Below are 14810 nucleotides of genomic sequence, written 5' to 3' on the forward strand. Positions count from 1 at the left end.
ATGGATCAGAATCTGAGAACAATGGACTGGAATGTTACAACAATGGATCAGAATCTGAGAACAATGGACTGGAACGTTACAGCAATGGACAGGGGTATAACCGGAGCAATTTACTGGCTTAATCTAGATTCAATAAGATTGACACTTGCTGATCGCATCTATTACACACTTCAGGTTATCCAAGGAATTTACTATCCCCTTCTGGCTCTTGTTGGTGTCCCAAGTAAGTGTCTCCATCTAGCAAATAATCCTACAAAGCACGTTTTAACTCTTTTTGTCATTTACATTTCGGAAAAATGATGCCATTGTGGTCACAAACTCCATTCCCTATCCATCCACATCTCCATTCCCCACTCTGGTGATTATCTGAAGCTGAACCGGACTGTTCACACCCTCCAAGCTCCCTTTGACCCTGACCTGATCTCCCGTTCCACATCCTCTCCACCCCCAACCCTGTCTACTGCGCCCTCCATCAGATCACACTCACACACACAGACACACACACACACACAGACACACACACACACACACACACACACAGATACACACACACACATATATCACCACCTCTGCTTCAGCCCTGCTGCTGGATAACTTTTACCTACGTCTTTATTAAATTCTACTTTATCTATTTCACTTCTCTCCTGCCCTCTTTCCCTCACCCTCTTCCCCAGTTGCAAAGAATTTTGTTTTATTCATTTGTGAAACGTGGGCGTTGCAGGCTGGCCAGCATTTATTGCCCATCCCTAGTTGCCCCTTGAGGTGGTGGTGAGCTGCCTTCTTGAATCGCTGCAGTCCACGTTCTGTGGGTTAACCCACAATGCCGTTCGGGAGGGAATTCCAGGATTTTAACCCAGCGACGGCGAAGGAATGGCCGATATATTTCCAAATCAGGATGATGAGTGGCTTGGAGAGGAACTTGCATGTGGTGGTGTTCCCATTTATCTGCTGCCTTTGTCCTTCTAGATGGAAACGTTCGTGGGTTTGAAAGGTGCTGTCTAAGGTGCAGTGCATCTTGTAGATGGTTCACACGGCTGCTACTGAGTGTCGGTGGAGGGAGTGAGTGTGGATGGGGTGCCAATCAAGTGGGGCTGCTTTGTCCTCAATGCAATCGAGTTCTTGAGCGTTATTGTAGCTGCACCCATCCAGGCAAGTGGGGAGTATTTCATCACAAACTCCTGACTTGTGCCTTGTAGATGGTGGACGGGCTTTGTGGGACTCAGGAGGTGAGTTACTCACTGCAGTATTCCCAGCCTCTGCCCTGCTCTGGGAGCCACTGTGTTTATACAGTGAGTCCAGTTGAGTTTCTGGTCAATGGTAACCCCCAGGGTGTTGATAGTGGGGGATTCAGTGATGGTTACACCACTGAATGTCAAGGAGCGATGGTTAGAGTGTCTCTTATTCGTGATGGTCATTGCCTGGCATTTGTTGGTCATGTTACTTGCCAGTTGTCAGCCCGCGCTTGGATGTTGTCCAGATCTTGTTGCATTTGAACATGGACTGTTTCAGTATCTGAGGAGTCACAAATGATGCTAAACATTGTATAATCATCGGCAAACTTCTGACCTTCTGATGGAGGGAAGGTCGTTGATGAAGCAGCTGAAGATGGTTGGGCCGAGGACACTACCCTGAGGGGGCACCTGCAGAGATGTCCCGGAGTAGAGGTGACTGACCCTGCCATCATCCTATATACCAGGTATGACTCCAACCAGCGGAGAGGTTGCCCCCTGATTCCCATTGACCCCAGATTCGCCAAGGTTCCTTGATGCCACACTCAGTAAATGCGGCATTGATGTCAATGGCTGTCACTCTCACCTCACCTCTCGAATTCAGCTCTTTTTTCCATCTTTGAACCAAGGCTGTAATGAGGTAAGGAGCTGAGTGACCCTGGTGAAACCCAAACTGGACGTTACTGAGCAGGTTATTGCTGAGCAGTTTGATAGCAGTGTCAATGACCTGCTCAGTAAGGAGAACTCAGGAGATGTTATTAATAGAGGTGTTCGAATTCAGAAAGATACAACAACTGGCATAACGGCACTTTACCTGAATGCCCGTAGCATTCAAAACAAGGTAAATGAATTGATAGCACAAATCGTTGCGAACGAGTATGATTTGGTGGCCATTACAGAGACATGATTACAGGACGCTGGGAGTTGAATTTCCGGGGATATCAAACTGTTCGGAGGGACCAACAGGAAGGTAAGGGAGGTGGTGTAGCTCTGATATTTAAGGATGACACAGGGCGATAGTGAGAGGTGACGAGGTTCTCTGGAAAAGGTTGAATCCATTTGGGTGGAAATTCGGAATAGTAAGGAGAAAAAGTCACTGATAGGCATAATCTATAGACCACCAAATAATGACATTGCGGTGGGGTGAGAAATAAACAAAGAAATAACTGATGCATGTAAAAATGGCCCAGCAATTATCACAGGGGATTTTAATCTACATATCAATTGGTCAAACCAGATTGGTCAAGGCAACCTTGAGAAGGAGTTCACAGAATGTATCCACGATAGCTTCCTTGGACAGTATGTCATGGAACTGACAAGGGTGCAAGCTCTCCTCGATTTGGTCTTGTGTAATGAGATGGAAATAATTAATGATCTTGGAAGATGCGATCACAGTTTGGTTGAATTTAAAATCCAGAGCGTGAGACGGTAAAACCCAATCCCACTGTCTTCTCCTTAAACAAAGAAGACTACAATAGGATGAGAGAGGTGTTGGCTGAGGTAGACTGGGAGCAAACACTTTATGGTGGGACAGCTGAGGAACAGTGGAGAACTTTCAAAGTGATCTTTCACAGTGCTCAGTAAAGTATATACCAGTGATAAGGAAGGACTGTAGGAAAAGAGATAATCAGCCATGGGCATGTAAGGAAATTGAGGCAGGGATCAAAGTGAAAGAAAATGCATACAAAGTGGTAAAGATTAGTGGGAACCTAGAGGACTGGGAATTCTTTAAAGGTCTACCAAAAAGTCAAGAGAAAAACCGACATGAAAAGTAAGATGGATTATAAGTAAACTAGCTCAGAATATAAACATAAGAACATAAGAAATAGGAGCAGGAGTAGGCCATCTGGCCCTTCGAGTCTGCCCCGCCATTCAATAAGATCATGGCTGATCTGTCGTGGCTCAGTTCCACTTTCCGGCCCTCTCCCCATAACCCTTAATCCCCTCTCTTATCAAAAACCCATCAACCTGCTTCTTGAAAATATTTAGCGAGGCAGCCTCCACCACTTCAACGGGTAGAGAATTCCAGAGATTCACCACCCTTTGAGTGAAGAAGTTCCTCCTCAACTCCGTTCTAAAACGCCCCCCCTTTATCTTGAGGCTGTGCCCCCTAGTCCTACTGTCTTTTTTGAGCGGGAAGAGTCTCTCCACCTCTATCCTATCCATCCCATTCATCATCTTATACGTCTCAATGAGATCTCCCCTCATTCTTCTAAACTCTAACGAGTACAAGCCTAGTTTATTCAGCCTCTCCTCATAGCTCAACCCCCTCAACTCCGGCATCAGCCTAGTAAACCTCCTCTGCACTCCCTCCAAGGCCAAAATATCTTTGCACAGGTGCGGCGCCCAAAACTGCACACAGTACTCCAGCTGCGGCCTCACCAATGCCCTATACAGCTGCAGCAAGACCTCCCTACTTTTATATTCAATCCCCTTCGCTATGAAGGCCAGCATCCCATTCGCCTTCCTGACCACCTGCTGCACCTGCAAGCTGGGTTTTTGCGACTCATGCACAAGGACCCCGAGGTCCCTCTGCACCGTCGCCTGCTGCAGTTTTTCGCCCTGTAAGTAATAGTCCTTCCTACCGAAGTGGACCACCTCACGCTTGCCAACATTAAATTCCATTTGCCATTTCCTGGCCCATTCGCCCAGCCTATCTAGATCCTTCTGCAGACTCTCCACACCCTCCGCACAATTTGCCGTTCCCCCAATCTTGGTGTCATCCGCAAATTTCGACACCATACACTCGGTTCCCTCCTCCAGATCATCTATATAAATGGTAAAAAGCTGAGGCCCCAGCACCGACCCCTGGGGCACTCCACTAGTCACCATCCGCCAATCCGAATAGCACCCGTTGACCCCCACTCTCTGCCTCCTATTTGACAACCAATCCTCTATCCATGCTAACACCCTACCCCCAACTCCAAGTCCCCTGACCTTCTGCAATAACCTCTTGTGAGGTACTTTGTCAAACGCCTTCTGAAAATCCAGAAAGACCACATCCACCAGCTCTCCTCTATCCACTACCCTAGACACATCCTCATAGAACTCCAGTAAATTTGTCAGACACGACTTCCCTTCAATGAAACCGTGCTGCGTCTGCTCTATCAAGCAATTCCCTTCAAGATGGCTCGCAATTTCCTCCTTAATGACGGATTCTAACATTTTACCTACCACAGACGTTAAACTAACCGGCCTATAATTCCCTGCCTTTTGCCTGGCACCCTTCTTAAACAACGGCGTAACATTAGCCGTTTTCCAATCCTCCGGCACTTCCCCGGAATCCAGCGACGTCTGGAAAATAATCACCAATGTATCCACTATCACCTCCGCCATTTCTTTTAGAACCCTCGGATGCATTCCATCCGGTCCTGGGGACTTATCCACAATCAGCCCCTCCAGTCTGTCGAGCACCGCCTCTCTAGTAACAGTAATGTCATTAAGACCCTCCAGTCCTACCACCTTTCCATCGCTAACACCCGGCAATTATTCACGTCCTCCTCCGTGAAGACAGAAACAAAAAAGTTATTCAATACCTTAGCCATATCCCCATCCCCTACCACTAGGTCCCCTTTCTCATCCTCTAAAGGACCAACGTTCACCCTAGCCAGCCTCTTCCTTTTTATATATTTATAAAAACTCTTGCTATCCTTTTTTATATTAAGCGCTAGCCCAGCTTCATAGTTTCTATAAAAACAGATAGCAAAACCTTCTACAAATATATACAACGAAAAGAGTGGCTAAAGTAGACATTGGTCCTTTAGAAGATGAGAAGGGGGATTTAATAACTGGAAATGAGGAAATGGCCAAGGCATTGAACAGATATTCTGTCTGTCTTTATAATGGAAGACACAAATAAAATGGCAAAAATTGATGACAGGAAGACAATGGCAGGAGAGAACTTAGAAACTCTCATTATCACAAAAGAGGTAGTGTTGGGAAAGCGAATGGGAGTAAAGGTAGACAAATTTCCTGGAATGCAGCAGGGAAGAAGCTGTTCTTGATTCGGTTGGTACGTGGCCCCAGATCTTGTATGTTTTTCATAACAGAAAAAGATGGGAGAGAAAATGCCTGGGGTCCGCGTGGTCCTTGATAACACTGGCTGCTTTTCCCAAGGAAAAGCGGGAATTGTACAAAGAATAAAGAACAGGCCCTTCAGCCCTCCAAGCCCATGCCAATCATGTTGTCCTATCTAGACCAACCACCTCTATCCCTCTACGCCCTGCCTACTCATATGTTTCTCCACATAAGTTTTAAATGATGCTAATGTGTCTGCCTCACTTGGCAGTGCATTCCAGGCCCCCATCACCCTCTGTGTAAAAACCTTCCTCCCCCCCGAGACCTTACCTTGTGCCTCCTTGTAATTGTCATTTCTGCCCCTGGGAAAAAGCTTCCAACTGTTCACCCTATCAATACCCCTCATAATTCTATAAACCTCTATCAGGTCATCACTCAGCCTGTGTCTTTCCAGGGAGAACAATCCCAGTTTATCCAATCTCTCCTCATGGCTAATACCCTCCATATCAGGGACAATCTGGTAAACCGTTTCTGCACTCCCCCCAAAGTGTCCATGTCCTTCTGGGAGTGTGGTGACCAGAACTGGACACAGTATTCCAAATGTGGCCGAACAAACGTTTTTCATATCTAACATAATTTTCATACTCGATGCCCATTCTGATGAAGACGAGAATGCTTTCTTCACTGCCTTTCCTACCTGTGCTGCCACTTTAAGGATCTGCGGACCTGCCTATCCAGATCTTTGTGTGTGTCTATGTTCCTGATGTTCTGACATACGTTTTATAGTTCCCACTTCAATTGGACCTACCAAAATGCATCACCTTACATTTGTCAGGATTAAATTCCATTTGCTATTTCTCCCCCAAATTTCCAACCTATCCACATCCTGCTGTATTCTCTGACAATCTTCATCACTATCTGCAAATCCAGCAATCTTAGTATCATCCACAAACTGTGTTCAGTTCTGGTGACCTCTCTATAAGAAGGATGTGGAAGCATTGGAGAGAGTGCAGAGGAGATTTACCAGGATGCTGCCTGGTTTGGAGGGTAGGTCTTATGAAGAAAGGTTGAGGGAGCTGGGGCTTTTCTCTTTGGAGCGGAGGAGGATGAGAGGTGACTTAATAGAGGTTTATAAGATGATGTGGGGGATTGATAGAGTGGACGTGGAGGGACTATTCCCTCAGGTGGATGGAGCTGTTACTCGGGGGCATAACTATAAGGCTCATGGTGGGAGATATAGGAGGGATGTCTGAGGTAGATTCCTCACCCAGAGAGTGGTTGGGGTGTGGAATAGACTGCCTGCTGTGATAGTGGAGTCGGACACTTTAGGAACTTTCAAGCGGTTATTGGATAGGCACATGGAGCACACCAGAATGATAGGAAGTGGGATAGCTGGGTCTTGGGATTGGACATAGCTCAGCACAACACTGAGGGCCGAAGGGCCTGTTCTGAGCTGAAATGTTCTATGTTTCTATGTAAACCTGCTAATCAGACCAGCTACTTTCATAAGAACATAAGAACATAAGAAATAGGAGCAGGAGTAGGCCATCTGGCCCTTCGAGCCTGCCCCGCCATTCAATAAGATCATGGCTGATCTGTCGTGGCTCAGACCAAACTGTGATACATCCAGAAAGGATGCTTTCTGTGGTGCACGGCTCATAGTTCTAGTGGACATGACAAATTTCTGTAGCTTTCTGAAAAGCGACAGGTGTTAGTGGGTTTTCTTAACTATAACATCGGAATAGAGGAACCAGGACAGGTTGTTGGTGATCTGGCTACCTGGAAACTCTCGACAATTTCCACTTCATTCCCGTTGATGTAGGTGGGGCATGTCCTCTACTACACTTCCTGAAGTCGATGGCTATTTCCTTCATTTTACTGACATTAAAGGGAGGCATTATTGTCATTGCAGCAAGAAAAATGGGGAGAATCCTTCAGGAATCCAACATTTTCAGCCACCATCTATGGACTATAAGGAAGCGACCTCTATAAATTTTAACCTCTAATAATCCAGGTGCAAATCAATTCTCTGGAAATCATCTTTTCTTATACGTGTCTACAAGGAGTCAATCTTCGTTGCCGTTTACATTTTGGGTTTTGCAATGAATAAATTTTTACCCTTTCTTCCATACAACTCACAGCACTGGAGGGGTTAAAACACTCCTTCTCCAGAATACGCATTCTTGGAGGAGAGAAGCGGGAAAAGGAAAACCGATCCCAGGATCCCTCCCCTGCCTATGAGACTCTCATCATCACTGGAATCCACTCGGTCAATCTGTGTCCATTCCCCCCAGGTCTTCAGTTGTTGTTATTTACTCTAACCTGCCCTCCGTAAGGGGAAGTGATTGGCCTTGTGGTATTGTCACTAGGCCATTAATCTAGAAACTCAGTTAACGTTGGGGGACACAGGTTCGAATCCCACCACAACAGCTGGTGGAATTTGAATTCAATAAAATATATCTGATAATAAGAATCTGCTGAAAAACCTATCTGGTTCACTAATGTACGTTTGGGAAGGAAATTTGCTGTCCTCATTTGGCCTGGTCTACATGTGACTCCAGAACCACAACAAAGAACAAAGAGATAAAAGAAAATTACAACACGGGAACCGGCCCTTCCACCCTCCAAGCATGCACTGATCCTGTTGCCGAAAATCCTGTCCACTTCTGGGGACCGTATCCCTCGACTCCCATTCTATAAATATATTTATCCAGATCGCCCTAAAAAGTCAGTGATATCTGCTTCCACTATGTAAAAGACTTGCCTCGTACATCTCCTTTAACCCTTGCACCTTGTACCTTAAACCTATGCCCCCTAGTAATTGACTCTGCCACCCTGGGAAAAAGCTTCTGAATATCCATGATTGACTCTCAATAACCCTACAAGGGTAACTAGAGATGGCCAATAAATGCTGGCCAGCCACTGACACCCATGTCTCAATATTGAATAATAAAAAATGTTCATAGCACTCCCCATTCAGTTCTTTCAGATCAATGTGTTTGAATACATCTCTCTACACAGCAACATGGTAGAAATCACAACTGCTTCTCCTTCTCAATCAAAGAATGGGACTTGTATCTTTCTGCCAGTCTGATGTGTCTTTTCATAATTTAATTCCTATCCTTACAGTGAACATAATCACAATCGTCATCCTGGCTCGCAGACAATGTGGTCTCTCCAACTGTGTCACAACTTACCTGGTGTCCATGGCAATGGCAGATCTACTCGTCATTATCCTCGACCTGATACTGAGACACATTCCAATTGTTTTCGTGGAACAGTTTATTTTCCTGCGGTGGTCATACCCCGTGTGTAACATCCATGCCATCCTGCTTTACGCAGCCACTGACTGCTCCGTCTGGTTCACCGTCACCTTCACCTTTGATCGATTTGTGGCCATTTGTGGAGCAAAGCTGAAAAACAAATACTGCAGTGAGAAAACCGCCCGTGTGGTTCTGGGAACAGTGACCGCGCTCAGCTGTGTAAAGAACATTATCTGGTATTTTATATTCCGACCTCATTACTGGATGATGAACCAACCTGCATTTTGCATTCTGAACGAACATGTTTTTCTATCAGTGGCCTGGGTAGCGATCGAGTTCCTCCATTACATTATAACCCCATGTGTCCCATTTGTTCTCATTCTGCTGCTCAATGCTCTCACCGTCCAACACATTGTAGTGAGCAGCAGGGCCCGCAGGCGACTCCGAGCTCACAGCAGTGGGGAGAGTCCCAAAGACCCAGAGATGGAGAGTCGAAAGAAATCCATCATTTTACTGTTTATAATCTCAGCCAATTTCATCCTGTTATGGTCACTGTTCATGCTGTTTTCTATATGGAAACGAATGTATGAGTTGGGGTATGAATCTATATTTCTAGATGATATTGTTCAGGAAATTGGCTTCATGCTGCAGCTCCTGAGCTGCTGCACAAACACTGCTATTTACGCCATTACCCAGACCAAGTTCAGACAGCAGATCAAGAAGGTGCTCAAATATCCCTTTACTACAATTCTTCAATTCATTAAAAGATGAGAAGAGCTGAATCACTGACACTTTCCACAATTTTTTCACTGAATTGAACATTTCCAGTGGTGGGAGGGGCTTCTCACTGAGGGAACAGAATTAATTTGACATCTCTCCCCTCTCAATGACTTGTTCACCTGTCCACCTTCATTGTTCCTCGGACTGGAAACCCACCCTACAATTCCCACAGTGCACATGTGGTGCAGTCATAGAGAGTGAGGTCACAGTGCAGGTAGAGTCCCTCAGCATCCACCCGTTGTTAAGTAGTTGTAGGTTAATTGACAACATGCAGAGGGTGAGGTTTAATGTGGTGGATCGACTAGTTGTTAACTTTGACCAGATACTGACACACAATTCAATTGTTTATCAGGAGAAGCTCCATATTGTGCATTACATGCAGTGGTTAGCACTGCTGCCTCAAGTGCCAAGGACCTGGTTCCTTTCCAGGCTTGGCTTGGGCCACTCCCTGTGCGGTGGCTGCACCTCCCATCCCTGCCACGTCTACGTTGGCTTTATCCTGATGTTCCAGTTTCATCCTTCAGTCCAAAAGACGTGCTGATTAGATGCATTGACCACGTTAAATTCTCCCTCATTGTGCCCAAACAGGTGCCGGAGTGTGGCGGTTAGAGGATTTTCACAGTACAGTGATTTGTTAGCCTCACAACACCAGGAACCTGGGTTCGATTCCCAGCTTGGGTCACTGAATTTCTGGAGTCCGCATGTTCTCCCTGTTTCCGTGTGGGGTTTCCTCCAGGTGCTCCGGTTTCCTCCCACAGTCCGAAAGACCTGCTGGTGAGGTGCAATTGCCATGCTAGATTCTCCCTCAGTGCACCTGAACAGGAGGCAGAGAGTGACCACTCGGGGTTTTCACAGTAACTGTCTGCACAGACAGCGATCGAACCCACGACCCTGGCACTGTGAGGTGGCAGTGCTAACCGCTGTGCTGTGCCGCTCTCTCTCTCTCTTTCACTGGACTTCAGACAATGAGGTCAAGACATCAGGACTAGACAGGGTAGAGCAGGAATTATGTTCCCAATGGTGGTGGAGTCCAGAACCAGGGGCCACACTCTGAGGATTCAGGATAAACCGTTTAGGATGGAGATCAGGAGAAATTTCTTCTCCCAGAGAGTGCTGAGCCTGTAGAATTTGCTACCACAGAAAGCAGTTGAGGCCAAAATGTTTTCAAGGAGTCGGATGTAACTCTTGGAGCTAAACACATCAAAGGATATAGGGGGAAGGTGGGATTAGACCGCTGAGTTGGATGATCAGCCATGATTACAATGAATGGCGGAGCAAGCCCGAAAGGCAGAGTGGCCTCCTCCTGCTGCTGAGTTTCCAGTTTCTATGTCTCTGCTCTTCCACCATCTGTAACCTTGTGGTCATCCAAAACTCTGCTGCCTGTGTCCTAACTCACACTAAGTCCTGTCCACCCATCGCTCACTCACCAATGTTGCTCTCACTGTGCTAATACCTCAATCTGAAAACTCTCTTCCTCATATTCAGAGCCAAACTCATTCACTGCTGCCCAATAAAGAAACCTCAGCCCCAAAATACCAAAACTTGTGTTTTTGACCATTGCTCTTCACATCGAAGGTTGGGTTCCTACAATCGGCACTAGGTTGTCTCGGGTCACAGGGGAGGGAACAGAATTCTACTTTGTCTCCAGTACAAAACATCATCACCTCAATGTTCCCCTTCTCGAAGTCATGCACCATCCAGACTTGGACATATCTCGCTATTCCTTCATCGTCATGGGGTCAAAATGCTGCAACTGTATTGTCCAACATTTTCCTTTGGTAACTAGGGATGAACAAGTAGCCTTCTCGGTGTTATCCACGTCCTGAGAGCAAATACGCGTGAAATAGGAATGTAATCCATAGTTTATCATTGATTGATTGAAACCAAAGGTCCACTTTGTGATCAGACCAATGCCTACTGCTCCGATAAAGACACTCTTTGTCTCACCAGTGTCCTGTCTTTGCTTTCCCACTCTCACCTTTATCAGAGAACAATTAAACCAGCCTCTGGGTTGTAAACCTGTTGAATGTCAATTGTCTACATGAGATACGGGTTCAATGGTTTCTGTTATCAGAGAAACATAGAATCAGCTAAAAGAAAGGAAGACCATTTGGGGCTGGCTCTTTGAAGGAGCTTTACAATTAGTCCCTCCCTCCTCTTCCCACTAACTCTGCAAATGCCCCTGCCAGTATTGCTGCAATTCAGTGTTGGAAATCACTACTGAATCTGTCCTCACTCCAGCAAGACCACAAAATTCCTGCTCAACGACAATGGGCATTTCTGTCTTACGCCCCTCACCCATTTCGATTCCATGATGGGCAAGGCAGTAGAATTCCAGCGCACCACGCTTTTGGATAGTGCAGATCTTAACAAACTATCTCCTCATCTTCTCTCCAGTTCTTTGTCAATCCCATTCAACCTGTTTCTATACTGACCTGGATTACAGTGGAGCCTGGAATAACCTTGGTTACTCCATCAAAACCAACCCCAATTTTAACTGTTTCTGTTAAATCTTCTCTTTACCTGATCTGCTCCAAGGAAAACAATCCCAGCTTGTCCAGTCTCTCCACCTGATTGAAGTCTCTCATCCCTGTTCCCATTCTACTAAGTCTCCTCTGTACTTCCTCCAACCACCGCCCCCCCCGGAAATATGGTGTCCAGAATTAAACCAAATACCCCAGCTGAGGACTAATCCCAGTGATTTATCAGATTTTAGTTGGAATTGTTAAAAAGTTGGTCTTGAGTTTTGCTTTGGAAAACCACTCCAGTGCGGATTTATTCTGAGAAGGCGTGGATTGTATCCCTGTTTAAAACTAAAGCAATTTTTCACTACTGGTAATATTTGATGAATTTTAATGTTCAGAATCGACAAGGACTGTCTGTTAGTGGCGTTTTTCAACAAGGAGATAATTAGACTCAGGAAACCAATGTCACGGTACAAAAGGTACCATATCTCTCTATTCCCATCCTATTCATGTATTTGTCAATACACCCCTTAAAACTCACTACTGTATCTGCTTCCACTCCCTCCCCCAGCAGCGAGATCCAGGCACCCACCACCCTCTGTGTAAAAAGTCTGCCTCGTACATCTCCTTGAAACCTTGCCCTTCACACTTTAAACCTGTGCCCCCCCCCCCCTAGTAATTGACTCTTCCACCCTGGGGGGAAAACCTTCTGACTAACCACTCTGTCCATGCCCCTCATAATCTTGTAGACTTCTATCAGGTCACCCCTCAACATCCGTCGCTCCAGTGAAAACAAACCAAGTTTCTCCAACTTCTCCTCATAGCTAATGCCCTCCGTACCAGGGCAACATCCTGGTAAATCTTTTCTGTACCCACTCCAAAGCCATCACATCCTTCTGGTAGTGTGGTGACCAGAATTGAACATTATATTCCAAGTGCAGCCTCACTAAGGTTCTATAAAGCTGCAACATGACTTGCCAATTTTTAAACTCAGCGTCCCGGCCAATGAAAGCAAGCATGCCGTATGCCTTCTTGACCACCTTCTCCACCTGCATTGCCACTTTCAGTACACCCAGATCCCTCTGCCCTATCAATGCTCTTAAGAGTTCTGCCATTTACTGTATATTTCCTATCTGTATCAGACCTTTCAAAATGCATTACCTCACATTCGCTCGGATTAAACTCCATCTGCCATCTCTCCATCCAAGTCTCCAACTAACCCTATCTTGGGGTATCCTCTGATAGCCCTCATCACTATCCGCAAATCCACCGACCTCTGTGTCGTCCGCAATCTTACTAATCAAACCGGTTACATTTTCCTCCAGATCATTTATATATATTACAAACAGCAAAGCTCCCAGCGCTGATCCCTGAGGAATGCCACTTGTCACAGCCCTCCAGAAATCCGTCTGCTACCCTCTGTCTTCTGTGACCGAGCCAGTTTTGTATCCACCTTGCCAGCTCACCTCTGATCCCGTGCGACTTCGCCTTCTGTACCAGTCTGCCATGAGAAACCTTCTCAAAGGCCTTACTGAAGTCCATGTAGCCCTACCTACCCTCATCAATCATCTTCGTCACTTCCTTAAAAAACTCAATCAACTTCGTGAGGCACGACCTCCCCTTCACAAAACCATGTTGCCTCTCAGTAGTGCGACGACTTATTTCCAAGTGGGAGTAAATCCTATCTCAAAGAATCCTCTGCAATACTTTCCCTATCATTGATGTAAGGCTCACCACTCTGCAATTACCTGGATTATTCTTGCTATCCTCCTTAAACAAAGGAACAACATTGGCTATTCTCCAATCCTCTGGGACCTCCCCTGTAGCCAGTGAGGATACAAAGATTTCTCTCAAGGCCCCAGCAATTTCCCCCCTTGCCCCTCTCAGTATTCTGGGGTATATCCCATCAGGCCCTAGGGACTTGTCTATCTTAATGTCTCTCAAGAACCCCAATACTTCCTCCTTTTTGATCTCAACATGACTCAAACTATCTACATATTCTTTCCCAGATTCATCACTCACCAAGTCCTTCTCTTTGGTGAATACTGATGCAAAGTATTCATTTAATATCTCACCCATTTCCTCTGGCTCCACGCATAGATTCTCTCCCTTGTTCTTGAGTGGGTCAACCCTCGGCCTGGCCACCCTCTTGCTCTTTACATACGTATAAAAAACCTTGGGGTTTTCCTTAATCCTGCTGGCCAAAGCTTTCTCGTGACCCCTTTTAGCCCCTCCTTACTCCTTGCTTAACATTCTTTCTACTTTCCTTGTATTCCACATTTGCTTCATGTGTTCCCACCCTCCTAGCTTTGACAAATGCTTCCTTTTCCAAAGTGGTGGTTCCACCAGCTCACTGCCAAGCTGAATATACATGTGTTCCTGCATCCAGGGACATATCTATTCTGTGTCTGGGCAGTGACTGAACCCATTCATTCTGTTGAAAAATATGTTCCCTCATAACTATCTTCCAGATCTGAGTTCTGCCAGGTAATGCATTCCCAAGGATTTAGCTCTAAACTTTACCTTTCCCATCACGCCTTTTCGATTTGATTCGATTTGATTTGATTTATTATTGTCACATGTATTAATGTACAGTGAAAAATATTGTCTCCTGCGCACTATACAGACAAAACATACCATACAGAAGGAAACAAGAGAATACAGAATGTAGTGTTACAGTCACAGCTAAGGTGTAGAGGAAGATCACCTTATAGAACATAGAACAGTACAGGCCCTTTGGCCCTCAATGTTGTGCTGAACTTTGTCCAAAACCAAGATCAAGCTATCCCACTCCCTATCATTCTGGTGTGCTCCATGTGCCTATCTAATAACGGCTTGAAAGTTCCTAAAGTGTCCGACTCCACTATCACAGCAGGCAGTGCATTCCACATCCCACCGCTCTGTGTAAAGAATCTACCTCGGATATCCCTCCTTTATCTCCTACCATGAACCTTATAATAACAGCTGCATCCACGTGCGGAAATAGTCTCGTACGTCCATTCTATCTATCTCCCTCATCATCTTATAATCCTCTATTAACTCGCCTCTCATCCTCC

The 14810-nt window shown here is 45.7% G+C and overlaps 1 protein-coding gene across 1 annotated transcript; it reads left to right on the plus strand.

Moving 5' to 3' along the window:
• LOC145337083 (putative G-protein coupled receptor 139) lies at nt 1–9280 on the plus strand. Its single transcript, XM_080181831.1, has 2 exons — nt 1–223; nt 8376–9280. Exons 1-2 carry the CDS (start codon nt 1–3, stop codon nt 9278–9280), a joined length of 1128 nt encoding a protein of 375 aa, XP_080037957.1.
• The last annotated feature ends 5530 nt before the right edge of the window (nt 9281–14810 follow it).

The sequence above is a fragment of the Carcharhinus amblyrhynchos genome, unplaced genomic scaffold, assembly GCF_965287045.1.
Source record: "Carcharhinus amblyrhynchos unplaced genomic scaffold, sCarAmb.v2.hapA scaffold_43, whole genome shotgun sequence".
Taxonomy (NCBI): Eukaryota; Metazoa; Chordata; class Chondrichthyes; order Carcharhiniformes; family Carcharhinidae; genus Carcharhinus; species Carcharhinus amblyrhynchos.

What these genes read in the sequence shown, in the direction of transcription:
- LOC145337083 (XM_080181831.1), top strand. Translation starts at nt 1, where the DNA reads ATGGATCAGAATCTGAGAACAATGGACTGGAATGTTACAACAATGGAT. An exon ending in GGCTCTTGTTGGTGTCCCAA is followed by an intron (nt 224 to 8,375) that starts GTAAGTGTCTCC and finishes CTATCCTTACAG; the next exon opens with TGAACATAATCACAATCGTC.